This window comes from Xenopus laevis, chromosome 7S (genome assembly GCF_017654675.1).
Source record: "Xenopus laevis strain J_2021 chromosome 7S, Xenopus_laevis_v10.1, whole genome shotgun sequence".
Lineage (NCBI taxonomy): Eukaryota > Metazoa > Chordata > Amphibia > Anura > Pipidae > Xenopus > Xenopus laevis.
In genome coordinates this window covers 45,603,435-45,618,114 of record NC_054384.1, presented here as the reverse complement: position 1 = coordinate 45,618,114, position 14,680 = coordinate 45,603,435, and the positions used below count along the sequence as shown (strand labels likewise).

Sequence of the window (14,680 nt, the reverse complement as noted above, 5' to 3'; positions counted from 1 at the left end):
AAGATATACCAAAAATTGTGATCTTTTACAGTACTGTCTGGTCCAGAATTGGATTCCTTTTTGTCATTACAGACATGAGGTGAAAAAACAATCCCTTGTTTTGTCTGTGTAGTACCAACACCCCCTGGACTTTCCTTCAAATGTGGTATGCTTGTTTTCCATCTAGCAAAGGAATTTTCAAAGTCAGCTCCTTCTGTGAGGCAATTGAGATCCTGTAAGATATTACTCTGACACCATATAGTAGTTAAGCAGTTTGCTTTAGCAAATACAGATGTAGATAAACATTTTGACAATGACTTAAAACCATTTACAGTATCAACTACTTGGACCTGTATGCCATTTATATAATCACAAGTTTTTGTACTGGGTTCTGGAACAACATTGTGAAACTTTTCTGAGCAAATAGCATTTCCTGTGCTAAAATCTGAAATACTTTGAAACTCATCATATTGATCATTTGAATCACACACTTTACTTTTATGAACATCTTCCTTCTGTTTTTCTAACATCAGGCCCTTAATACTAGCTGTGACATTTGACAAGCTTGTAGGCTGGGTATATATTGTAGAATTGTCACTTTCTACGCAAACTTCCCTAGGTTTGTCATTTGCAGGGAAATGTATTGTGTGGTCAGATTCATTTAACTCATGATTCCCTCCTGTTTGCATACAAGATGCACTTTTCTTACAAGGCAAACTGTTGTCTTGCAGATTTATTATATTTTGGAGTTCTGTAGGTTCATTATTACTTTCTAATTCAAAATCATCCTCATTGCATATTAAATCTTTTTCAGAAGTGACTGGTGAGGGTCCTGTATATTTGTCAACAAGATCTATTGTAGTAGCTACCTGTGTGGCAACCCGTGTTGGAAGCACTTCCTTCTCCTGCACAATTTGGGAATTCTCTGTTTGACTCACTGTGCCTATGGAAACACTACGAATTCTTTGAGGCCAGTAATTATGGGTTATATAATTTCCTGCCAAGTCAGATACCTCTCTTAAATTTGTTTGCACATAAGACTCAGATGGTGCTACATTATTGGTCTGATTATTAGGATCATACTTCTGTACATAATCTCTGTTCTTTCTGTTATGACCTCTCCTGTACTTACAATCTTTCTTTATGTGTCCAATTTTCCTACAAGAAAAACAAATCTGGCTTATTTTGGGTATTTGGCTACCTTGTGACCTTTCTCCAGTCAGTTAAAATATAGAGAAACTCAGGGAAATTGCGTGCATTACCAAGAAGGTTGCGAGTAACAAAATCCATGCCTTTGTATTTCCCTGCAAGTATTCGTAACATTCTGGGGTCTCCTATCTCTAAATCTGGTCTGTGGGTAATTATACAGTATATTGAATGATAAATTGTACAGAAAGCAAATGCATCTTAATTTTCTCCAGGGACAATATCATTTAAGAATGAAATATCAATAATATCTACCCCTGGAAGAGCTAAAATCTGATTGCTATGTTCCTCTTTATCAGCCCAACTGTGATCCTGCTGCCTGAGTTGTAAGGTATTACTGTAGTGAGGGGGTAGCCATATTCTCAAAAGATAGCAGGCGGTCTGATCATCTAAACTGTACTGAGTCACAAATTGCTCAAAAATGACAAGGTTGTATACCATGTGAACACTGGGATTAAAAGGAGTAATGAGAGATTTTATCTCCCTAGCATATCTTTTATAGGGCTCTTCCACTGTAAATGAAGAGCTATGTAAGTTGCTAGAGGGTGAGTGTCTAACACTACTGTCTGGCCTACTGATAACTGGATATGCCCTTTGTACTGTATTTAAAGGGTCAAAACATAAACTGTTTTCCCATTCAGCCACAGCAGGAAAAATATTCTGATATTTACATCGCATCTCATCCAGCTGCTGTATAAGTGCTGCTATTGTTTGTCCTCTCTGTTCTAACTGTTCCCCTAGAATTTCAACTTCTTTTCTGTTAAGATGACACATACGACAAACACCATCAACTATAAAATTTTCAGGGGAAGCATGCTCTTTGTTATTTTCACGTACAATGTTACATTTACTTCTGAGAAACAAGTTGTGCTAAATTACCAACATATTTCCTTTTCTTATGTAACCCTAACTTTCCTATTTTACTATTAGCATTTTCAAATTGGTGCAACATATCATTTAACAATTCTAATGCATTAAAACTTTCTTTACACACATATTGAACTGTAGCATTATCTGCAAAATTACTTATAGCTTCCATCTTACCTGCCAATTTAAAATTCTAAATCTAGACTCTAAAGCCCATACATCTAATTTCCAGAATTCTGACTTAGATTCTACACTGCATCTCAAAAGAATGGATCGCTGCCTGGCTCTGCCAATGTAAAAAGCCCCCCTAAATACTGGGTTTCTGACTATAAACTGTCAGGCTTTCCTTAACCATGAACCAACATATAAAGCCCCCCCCAAATACCGGGTTTGTGACTATAACCTGTCAGGCTTTCCTTTGCTATGGACCACTATATAAAGCCCCCCTAAATACCGGGTTTGTGACTATAACCTGTCAGGCTTTCCTTTGCTATGGACCACTATATAAAGCCCCCCTAAATACCGGGTTTGTGACTATAACCTGTCAGGCTTTCCTTTGCTATGGACCAGCATATAACATATGAAGGACTCTGGTAATTTATGGACATGCAAGTTTATTATTCCTATAATCAACTGATACAATTACAGCAAGTCACCATAGTGTACATTAAATCTTATAATAAAAGAAGCATGCAACATACAAGGCTTATAAGGTATATCCTAAGTACTCTAACCTAATGTCTTGGGATGCGTGCATATAGAGTTATGTCTAGGTGGCTATCCTTAAAGGTGTTTCTCCAGATACATCACCTATTCCTTCTTCCTTGGTTTCTTCTTCTGTGTGTAGACCAAATGGAGGAGCTTCCAGTTATAGCCCTTTGCCCTCCATGACAACCAGGCCGTAGCCCACTACAGTTTGTTTGTACACGTCCTGTAACCAGGATGAAACACTGTCCAGTAGAGATTCTTCAAGTCCCATAGGCATCCATTGAATTACAGTAATGTACTATACTGAACACCATCCATTAGGTGCCACTGTACACTGTGTTCCATGGATATTTCAGGTAAACTCAATTCCTGTTAAACTAGTTTTCCTTGGAGATGGTCAGCACTGTTCACATGGATTCAGTCTGGGAAGATAACTCTCTTCTTAGTTTGTTTTAGTAACACCAACTGTCTTCCAAACCTTTCTTTTGTTTAGCATAACCATGTTTCCAAAGGCTTGCTTGGATACCTATTAGAGTCTCTTTCACCAATATTATTTTCTCATGAAGTCCATTATAACAATTGTTATAGTGCAGGTGAAAGTGTTATCTGAAAGGAGAGTAGGTGATGGTCAGAGAGGGGGTAAGGAGAGTTAGTGAGGTTGAATGTGCAGCACGAGTGGCAGAATATAAGATCAAGAGCATGACCCTCGATATGGGTTGGTGTGTCGGTCCACTGAGAAAGACCAAATTAAGTTGTTAGAGAGAGGAGTTTAGAGGTGGCATGAGAAGCAGAATTGTCAATGGGGATGTTAACGTCACCTAAAATGAGAGCAGGTGTCTCACTGGAGAGAAAGTATTGGAGCCAAGCAGCAAAGTGATCTAAGAAAGTAGGGACCAGGGGGGATATATGACAGCAACACGCAGAGAGATTGGAAAAAAACAAACGTATGCTGTGGACTTCAAAAGAAGTGAAGGAGAGAGAAGTTGGTGTGGTTAGAATTTGAACCCACACCAACAATCCTACCTCACCGCCATGATGGCCATCCCGTCTAGGGATGTGACTAAGTGAGAAGCCTCCATAGAAGAGGGCAGCAAGTGAAGCAGTGTCTGTGGGAGAGAGCCATGTTTCAGTGATAGCCAGAAGGTGAAGGGATTTGGATATAAAGAGATCATGGACTGCTGTGAGTTTATTGCCGATTGACCAGAGGGCACATGAGAAAGGCAGAGAGAGTGATGGCTTTATGTGAATAAGGTTTGCAGGATTAGAAGTGTGTAAAGTTTTAGAGACTAGAAACATTGTCAAATGCCTGAGAGTGGAAATAGGTGAGGAGAGGAATGAATGAGTTGAACCAGGATTTGGGGAGATGCCCCCAGGTGCAAGTAACTGTAATAATGAAAGTGAGACAAGGTGTGATATAGATTTGACAGTGCAGGCATTATATTGTTTAATGGGTTGAGAGGGTATAAGAGATTTAACAATACAAGACAGTGTGCTTAGATTGAGAGAGGGTGATGGGAGCAGTGAAGAGGAGATTACAATTTCAGGATAGTTTGATGGGTGTTGGAGTGCAGATGATATATGCAGAAGTATAGAAGAGAGAGAGAGATAAAAAGCAATCAAATTAAACATAGTTAAATGGTATAATCTGGTTTATCTTGTTTATAGAAGTAGAAGTAATGATGAGTAATGATGAGTAGTGATGTAGTCTTGATGAGATGTCCCATGTTTGCTGAGAGTTTTCAGTCCAACTACTGTTAAACTGCTGTCCAACTCTGTCTAACTCAATATGTTGTACGTAAACTTTCTGTATTTTAACTTGATGGACTTTAAATTGTTAAATCTGCCATTGCTCTCCTGCCATGCTCACCCCTGCCATGATTTCCCTAGAGTGAATGTCCTGATATACAGCAAGGGGGGTCAAATGGGTGAGGGCAGGCAGTTGATTAATTAAAGGAAAACTATACCCCCAAAATGAACACTTAAGCAACAGAGAGTTTATATCATATTAAGTGGCCTATTAAAGAAACTTACCAAACTGGTCTATATATTTAAGTAAATCTTGCCCTTTTACATCTCTTGCCTTGAGCCACCATTTCGTGATGGTCTGTCTGTCCCTCAGAGATCACCTGACCAGAAATACTGCAGCTCTAACTGTAACAGGAAGAAGTGTTGAAGCAAACGACAGAACTTTGTCTGTTAATTGGCTCATGTGACCTAACAAGTATAGTTTGTTGGTATGTTTTTGTGCACTGTGAATCATACGATCCCAGGGGGCGGCCCTTATTTTTTAAAATGGCAATTTTCTATTTATGATTACCCAATGGCACATACTACAAGAATATTATAAGTATATTATTATGAAAATGGTTTATTTACATGAAGTAGGGTTTTACAAATGAGCTGTGTTATGCAATATCTTTTTATAGAGACCTACATTGTATGGGGGGTATAGTTTTCCTTAAAGGGATACTGTCATTGGAAAAAACATTGTTGCTGTTCCAGCAGAATTCTGCACTGAAATCCATTTCTCAAAAGAGCAAACAGATTTTTTTATATTCAATTTTGAAATCTGACATGGGGCTAGACATATTGTCAATTTCCCAGCTGCCCCAAGTCATGACCACAAAATACATATAGTCAACTACAAGAGGTCCTCTGCACTCAACCCATTATCAATATATTTAAGATAAAAGGGCAGCCAAGTTTGGGAGTTTTACTTTGAAAGCAGCTAGTAAGTTGCAGGTAAAACTTAGTCCCTTTGTAAAATGTATAATTAAGCAATTGAATTCTTTAAACTGACAAGTTTTATTGAATAGCAAAGCAGCACCATCACAAGCGAGAGGGCATCCACAACATGTGGTATCCCACTCCCAATATTGGCAGAATAATACAAAAACAGTGGATGTAATAGAAGAATAGAATAGGAAGAGAAGGGACAAAAGCAAAAAGAGAGGGACGGGGGGAAAGGAAAAGTAAATTAAAAGAACATGTCACCTGGTAGAGCAGTAGGAATAGCTAAGAGAAAACTAAATAAATAAACATACATGGCGGTGGGGTACTGTGCAGCGTGCAATCAAATAGAACATGTACAAGCCAAATGTATAGACAATGACTAACCAGATCGGACCCCTCATCAGGCCTGTAGAGCCGCAAATAAAGCGGGATCAAGCTCGTATGCCACCCAGGGAAGCCATATTTTATTAAATGCGTCCAAATCATTTTTCAAAGTATATGTGAGTTTCTCATTAGTAGCAATAGAGATGATCTTTGCTTTCAGAGAATCTAGGGGTAAGTCCGGTTTCTTCCAGCGTCCTGCAACAATCAATCTAGCGGCCATTAAGACATGCTGACTCAGTCTATGGGCCGAGTTATCAAACGTAGGTGGTTTTTTACCAAGTAACATCACTAGCGGGTCCTTAGGGAATGGAACATGAAAAACTCCAGAGAGAAGATTTGCCACAGCGTCCCAGAAGCGAGACACCACGGGACATGTCCACCATATATGAAGTAACGACCCCGGATCGGGGCATCCACGATAACATTGTGGGTTATATGCAGGATAAAATTTGTGTAGCCGTGTAGGGACCAGGTAAGTCCTATGGAGCAACTTAATAGAGGTCTCTCTAACAGTCACACAAGTGCTCCCTTTATGGGCGGTCAAGCTGCAATGTGACCATTATGCAGGCGTAAGTGTTATAGCTAGATCTGCTTCCCATTTCAGCATAAAGCCCAATTTTTGGGGCTGTTGAGGAGGGTGGTTCAAAAGTTGATATAAGGTACTGAGGACACCCCGTTGTAGAGGGCTCTGAGCACTAATGGTTTCCAGTGCCGTAGACGTAAAGGAGCCTGAGGCAGTCTTCCGCAGTTGTTGTCTAGCAAAGTGGAGTAATTGTGTGGCTTGGAAACCTTCACTCAAAGGAGGAGTATAAGCGTCCAGGAGTTGTTGCTGTGAGAGGGGCTTCCCTAGTCTCGTCAATGACTGAAGGGTGGTGACTCCATTTGAAGACAAGTTAGAGATGTCGGCTCGCACACCCAGGCCTTCAGTCAGGATAGCCAGGTGCTCAATGCTGGAGGGATCGGCACCCTCCCCAAGGTCAATAGTAGAAATACACTGGCACACACGGCAATTCAAACAGGGAAATCCCTTGTGTCTTTATTTGCAGAGAAGCAACGTTTCGGGGCAGTACCCCTTTGTCAAGCATGCCAGGGCGAGTAAAGCCGGAGAGAGTGGGTATCCTTGTCTAGTGCCCCTCTTAATATGGATAAATGCCTGCGGATCTGTAGATGGAAGATTAAGTTTGGCTCTTGGATCATGATAATAAGTTGTTAGCGTATTCAAAAAATTGGAGCCTACTCCTATCGCTTCGAGTAAACCGAAAAGATACCTCCAGTTTAGGGTGTCAATATCTCAATATCAAGCGCAAGAAGACAGAGGGGAGTGTTAGTCTTATTTGCGTGAGCTATCAGGTTAACAACCTTTCTGATATTATCAGGCGCTTGGCGAGAGGGTATAAATCCGATTTGGTCCTTATGGACTAGTGTAGTAAGGGCTTTATTCAGTCAATGAGCCAGAATGGAAGCAAGCAATTTGATGTCCAAATTCAATAAGGAAATCGGTCTATAGTTTTTAATAGATAGGGGGTCTTTATTAGGTTTAGGAATTACGGTTACTCTAGCCTCATTCATCTCTGGTGGTAAAGGGTGACCTGCAACAATATGTCGAAATAGTGCCTGTAGGTGGGGAATCAGCTGAGTCTGAAATTTTTTATAATATAGGGAAGAAAAGCCATCAGGACCAGGGGCCTTGTTTGACTTCAGATTTTTTATAGCAATTTCGATCTCCTGATACGTAATCTCTTCCTCTAACATCAATTTCATCTCCTCTGTCATTGGAGCTGGGGCATGTTGCTGAATGAATCGGTGCAAGGTCGCGTCATTCATCTGGGGTGGGGAATCATAAAGGGTTTGATAATAAGTTTGGAAGGCCGAAACTATAGCATTCGGGTCGGAAGTGATACGGCCATCAGGCTGACGGATCTTATGAATGGAGTTACGTTTATTATGGGCCTTTAATAGGTTGGCCAGCATTTTATCAGGCTTGTTGGCGTATAAGTAAAATTTATGGTTAGTCTTACGGATGGCGTGTTCCGCCGTAGTTATTTGACAAGCTCTTATTTTCTGTTTAATCTCTTCTATACGGTGCCTAGTGCGATTAGTAGGGTGTGATCTGTTGGCTGTTTCCAAGTCAGTTAATTCCATTTCTAATATAGTAAGTGTGACCAAAACCCCCTTCTACTGGCCCCATTTTACCCATAGTTTACTGACTAGTACACATACAATCCAAGATGGTGGTTCTTTGTTCTACTTTCCCGCCAAAAAGCTTGAAACAAAGGAGCTCCCAGGATTGCCCTCCAGAAGAGCTGGACAAACCCCTCCAAGGTATTTCCCCCTCCCCTCATGATGCTGCAGGGCCCCTGCCAATCAGACCTGCTTGGGTGGGGTTAACCAGAAGCAGGGCCGGCCTCCCAGCCAATCAACCCTAGGGGGTGGGGAAAAGGGCAGGGTCACCAGATGCAGGGTATAAATACCAGGGGGAAGGGGGGAGAGGGGTTGTTGTTCGTCTGGGGTGTAACCTGGCTGCGGCAGGTCACCCTCCTCTGCGGTTCCTTGGAGTTTATCCTAGCTGAGGCAAGAAGACTCCCTCCAACAGTTTGGATCTCCCTACCTCCCAGAGGACTGTTTATACCTGGATCCCCTCGAGGTATGGTTATTCTGTGGATTCACCCAAAGGCACTTTGCTCCTTACCCCTTTGAAATTGCCCAAAGGAACTCCCTGACTTTGGATTTGGATTGGCCTGGAGGGCGTGTGCATCTTGGAGTGGATTGCTCCAAGGGAGGCTCTTTATTTCGGACCAGGAGTGTTTTGGGACTTGGGGGAGTTCACATGCTAATGCCGTGTTCCTGATCTACTGTTTGTTGTATATCGGAAATAAACCCCTGTGTAAACCCCTCTTAAAGGTGTGGTATTTCCCGGTGTGTGCTAGTTGGTCATACGTCACACGTTACGTGACATTTCTGGTGGCAAGCGGTGCGGATAATGGAAACTAGCACATCAGGGAACTTTGCAAACCTTACAGCTCAGGAGATTACTGAGCTCAGGCTACCAACGCTGCAAAGGCTCTGCCACACATGGGGTATTGACACAGTGGGAAAGCGGAGACAGGAACTCATAGAACTTCTCACACCCCATGCTCTACCTACCCAGGAAGGTGATGCCCAGGGTGACCCAGAAACCCCTGAGGAGGGAGAAGAAAACTATAATTTGCACCAAGATGCAGCTGGGGAACCTGAAGACAACACCGTTACCTTGTTTCAAAAACACCTTGCTGCTATTGGTCCAGGGCTGACCCCAGCAGAACGGCTAGAGGTATTGCGCCTAACTATACAGGGAAATCAGCCTAGGAACTTGAGTTCTGGGCCCACAGCAGGCCCAACCATTGCACGACAGCCAGTTGTGAAACTGACTCATGCTGCCTTCCCTGCCTTTGATGAGTCTAAGCAGAGCATAGACAGCTTCCTGCGCTCTTTTGAGGCCTTGTGTGAGGACCACCGGGTCCCTCAGGATGAGTGGGTTCTCGTGCTGGCTGGTAAGCTCACTGGTAAAGCTAATGAAGTTTACCAGGAAATACCATATCCCCAACGGGCAGATTATGGGGAAGTACAGCGCATTCTTCTAGCCAGCTACTCCATTACGCCTGACTCCTACCGGAGGACTTTCCGCAACCTGCTTAAAACTACTCAGGACACCTATCAGGACTTTGGCAGTAAGCTGCAAAGGGCATTCCGCTATTGGATACGTGGTAACCAGACCTTCACACTGGAAGACTTGTGCCAGCTCATTCTTAAAGAACAGTTCCTTGAGAGGTGTCCCTGTGAGGTGAGGGAGTGGGTAAGTGACCGTAAGCCACGTACCCTACAGGAGGCTACCCAGCTAGCTGATGAGTATGTGGAAAACCGTATTCAGGCCCGCCCCCTTAACCTTGCTACAGGGGCACTGGTTAACTCCCGTGGCCTAGACCGTCCACAGCCTCCACGGTCCAACCCTATATCTAATCGTACCCCCTCAGCACCTATTCGTGCAGCCCCATCCCGGACCTGTTTTCGTTGTGGATCTCTGACCCATTTATTTTCAGCATGCCCTTTGAATCTCCGCCCTACCCCATCAGGGCCCACAGGAAAGCTCCCTGCTCCCCGACCGATTGCTGCTATCTCTTCACCAGAACCCAATATCCGCCAGCAGGTTATCCAGACCGTGCGACAGCATACCACTGACACAGCGGTTGCCACATCCAGCCCAAGAGAGGTAGTATCAGAGGAATACATTGTCATGGGGATGGGCTGGGGAAACAATGGCCAGCCAAGAAAGCATGTACTTCCTGTCCTGGTCAATGGGAGACAGGTAGAAGGATTCCTGGATTCAGGATCTTGTATTTCCCTAGTGGAGCCCCATATTGTCCCTGCAGATGCAGTGGTTCCTGGTAAAGCTGCCCGCATTGTTCTGGCTGGTGGGCACAAACAAGACATACCAATAGCACAAGTCACCTTGGATCTAGGAGATGGACCATTCACCCACCAAGTGGGGATATTGCGACAACTGCCTGCTGAGATCCTCCTTGGCAATGATGTGGGCCATATTCAATGCAGCCTCTCCCGAGATATGAATGGAACCAGGCTTGAAGCTACAGATGCAGCACAAAAGGTAAGAGAACCTGCGGCTGACTGTGACAGACCCCCTTCCCTTGACTTACTCCACCCCACTACCTTTAGGGAAGATCAACACACTGACCCAACTTTAGAGCGTATGCGAAGTGAGGCAGGAAAACCCCCTAATGAGCGGGGGGAACAGATTGTGTGGGAGCATGGGTTACTCTATAGGATTGTGAAGGGGGACCCTGACCAGCCATGGAAGTGTTACCGCCAACTTATAGTGCCTCAGAGTTACCGCGCCCAGCTTCTTCATATGGCACATGAGATTCCCCTAGCAGGACACCAGGGCGTTACCCGCACCCGACACCGTTTAACCCAAAATTTCTACTGGCCTGGTGTCTCTCAGGAAGTGACACGGTACTGCCGCACATGTGACAGCTGTCAGAGGACTGGCAGGGCAAATGACAAACCCAGGTTTCCCCTTTGTCCCTTGCCCATCATTAGTGAGCCCTTCCAACGGGTGGCAGTTGATCTTATTGGGCCCCTCAGCCGGCCAAGCCGTTCTGGGAAACAGTATATTCTCACTGTAGTTGATTATGCCACCCGATACCCAGAAGCGGTAGCCCTGCGTAAAATTGATGCTCCTACAGTGGCTGACGCCCTAATCCAGATTTTCAGCCGGGTGGGCTTCCCTAGTGAAATCTTGTCAGACCAAGGGCCCCAGTTTACATCCCAATTGCTTCAATGCCTGTGGCAGCGTTGTGGGGTCAGGCCTATCCACTCATCCCCATACCACCCACAGACAAATGGTCTTTGTGAGAGATTTAATGGGACACTAAAGTCCATGCTACGGACCTTTGTGGAATCGGGTGAGAAGGACTGGGAGCGTTATTTACCCCATTTGCTGTTTGCCTATCGAGAAGTTCCCCAAGAATCCACAGGATTCTCTCCCTTTGAACTGCTGTATGGTCGGAGGGTCCGTGGCCCCTTAGATTTACTCTGTGAATATTGGGAGGGGGCCCCACAATCCCAAGAGGTCCCCGTCATCCCCTATGTGTTAAAATTCCGCCAGCGTCTGGAACAAATGATCAGCCTGGCACATAACCACCTCTCTGCAGCTCAGCAAAGGCAGAAGGTGTGGTATGACCGTAAGGCCAGGGAGCGCAGGTTTGTGGAAGGAGACAAGGTGCTCCTCCTAGTTCCCACACGGCATGATAAGCTCCAGGCTGCGTGGGAAGGACCCTATGTGGTGACCCATAAGCTTCATGATACAACATATGTGGTAACCCCTCCCGATGATCCATCCCACTATAAGACTATCCACATAAATATGATGAAGCCCTATCACGTAAGAGAGGATATTGTTAGTGCCATCTGTAGTCTCCCAACTGAAGATACAGATGACCCCCCACTCCCCAACCTTATTGGAGAGGTCACTCCAGCCAAGGGTATAGACTCAGTCACCATAAGTCACCACCTTACCCCATCTCAACAAGACCAGCTTTGTCAAATTTTGCATTCCTTTTCTCCCATGTTTTCTGCCAACCCAGGTTGCACCCACTGGGCTGAACATAAAGTAGACACAGGAACTCAGTTACCTGTGCGTAGTCCTGCTTATCGAGTGGCTGAAGCTGTTCGGCCCGAGGTGAAAAGTCAAATAGACGAGATGCTGGCCCTTGGGATTATTACTCCTTCCCATAGTCCGTGGGCTTCCCCTGTGGTGCTGGTGCCCAAGAAGGATGGGAGTACCCGATTCTGTGTGGACTATAGGAGACTCAATGACGTGACAACCACCGACGCTTACCCAATGCCCAGGGTAGATGAGCTATTAGATAGGCTGGGAAATGCTAAATATTTAACTACCCTGGATCTCAGCCGTGGTTACTGGCAAATTCCCCTTGCCCCTAGTGCCCAGGAAAAGTCAGCCTTCATCACCCCATTTGGTCTGTTTCAGTTCACAGTAATGCCATTTGGCATGAAAAACGCCCCCGCCACGTTTCAGCGTCTTGTGAACAGGCTGCTGGACGGAATGCAGGACTTTGCCCAGGCATATCTGGATGACATAGCTGTCTTTAGCCAGACCTGGGAGGAGCACATGCAGCACCTCCAGCGAGTGCTGACACAAATTCAGAATGCTGGGCTCACCCTTAAGGCAGAAAAGTGCCACCTAGCTATGGCCGAGGTACAGTACTTAGGACACAGAGTTGGGAGTGGTCAGCTCCGCCCTGACCCTGCTAAAGTGGAGGCAATTTGCCAGTGGCCTATACCTAAAACCCAGAAGCAGGTATTAGCCTTCTTAGGAACTGCAGGTTATTATCGTAAATTTATTGCTAACTATAGTACTATTGCAAAACCCTTGACAGATCTGACAAGCCGCAAGTGTTCTCGAACCATTGTGTGGACCCCAGAATGTGAATCAGCCATGAACACTCTCAAACAAGCCCTGGCTAACTCCCCTGTGCTGGCTGCCCCAGACTTCTCACGACGCTTCCTTCTGCAAACGGATGCTTCCAATTTTGGCCTTGGTGCTGTACTTTCCCAAGTTAATGGCCATGGGGAGGAGCATCCAATTGCCTACCTGAGCAGAAAGCTGCTCCCTCGAGAGGCTGCCTATGCCACTATTGAAAAAGAGTGCCTGGCAATTGTATGGGCCTTACAGAAGTTGCAGCCCTATCTGTATGGCAGGGAATTTACTGTTGTTACAGACCACAACCCACTCAGTTGGTTACAGAGAGTTTCAGGAGTCAATGGAAAACTGCTGAGATGGAGCCTCCTGCTTCAACAGTATAACTTCACCATTCAGCACAGGAGGGGAAAAGAGCATCACAATGCAGATGGCCTCTCCCGACAGGAGGACTAAGAAACCAGCAGTGGTTCCTGAGGCTCTCCCTAAGAGTGGGGAGCCCCAGAGAAACCACTTGTTCCCAGGAGGGAGAAATGTGACCAAAACCCCCTTCTACTGGCCCCATTTTACCCATAGTTTACTGACTAGTACACATACAATCCAAGATGGTGGTTCTTTGTTCTACTTTCCCGCCAAAAAGCTTGAAACAAAGGAGCTCCCAGGATTGCCCTCCAGAAGAGCTGGACAAACCCCTCCAAGGTATTTCCCCCTCCCCTCATGATGCTGCAGGGCCCCTGCCAATCAGACCTGCTTGGGTGGGGTTAACCAGAAGCAGGGCCGGCCTCCCAGCCAATCAACCCTAGGGGGTGGGGAAAAGGGCAGGGTCACCAGATGCAGGGTATAAATACCAGGGGGAAGGGGGGAGAGGGGTTGTTGTTCGTCTGGGGTGTAACCTGGCTGCGGCAGGTCACCCTCCTCTGCGGTTCCTTGGAGTTTATCCTAGCTGAGGCAAGAAGACTCCCTCCAACAGTTTGGATCTCCCTACCTCCCAGAGGACTGTTTATACCTGGATCCCCTCGAGGTATGGTTATTCTGTGGATTCACCCAAAGGCACTTTGCTCCTTACCCCTTTGAAATTGCCCAAAGGAACTCCCTGACTTTGGATTTGGATTGGCCTGGAGGGCGTGTGCATCTTGGAGTGGATTGCTCCAAGGGAGGCTCTTTATTTCGGACCAGGAGTGTTTTGGGACTTGGGGGAGTTCACATGCTAATGCCGTGTTCCTGATCTACTGTTTGTTGTATATCGGAAATAAACCCCTGTGTAAACCCCTCTTAAAGGTGTGGTATTTCCCGGTGTGTGCTAGTTGGTCATACGTCACACGTTACGTGACAGTAAGTGTCTGTAATCTCTCCCTTTTTCTCTTCGCTGCATAGCGAATGAGGCAGCCCCTAATGAACGCTTTCTGCGCAACCCATACCCAAGCGGGGGAAGCATCTAAAGTGCAATTTTCAGCAAAAAATTGGTTAAGGTCTGTCTCAATGAGGGCAATACAGTCTGGATCGGCTAAAAGACTTTCATTGAGTCGCCAAGTAGGCCGTTTAGTAGGGGATGTTTGCAGATCCAGCGTGGTAACCATTATATCATGGTCTGACCAAGCACAGAGTGAAATTTTAGAATCGATAATTTTAGAGACATCACGGGTATTGACCAGAATGTAATCTATCCGAGAATAGCTGTGATGTACATGTGAGTAATGGGTATATCCCCTGTTAGTAGAGCGAAACTCCCTCCAAGAATCGGCTAGACTGTAGGTATGTAAGAGAGATTCAATTTGTTTGGTGGTTTTCTTATGTCTTGAGGTGCTATCA

The 14,680-nt window shown here is 45.1% G+C and overlaps 1 protein-coding gene across 1 annotated transcript; it reads left to right on the top strand.

The window, feature by feature from the left end:
- The first annotated feature begins 8,018 nt into the window (after positions 1-8,018).
- Positions 8,019-14,142, top strand: LOC121396330. Its single transcript, XM_041571171.1, has one exon. The coding sequence runs from the start codon at positions 8,858-8,860 to the stop codon at positions 13,325-13,327; it is 4,470 nt and encodes a 1,489-aa protein (XP_041427105.1). The 5' UTR covers positions 8,019-8,857; the 3' UTR covers positions 13,328-14,142.
- Positions 14,143-14,680: the final 538 nt, after the last annotated feature.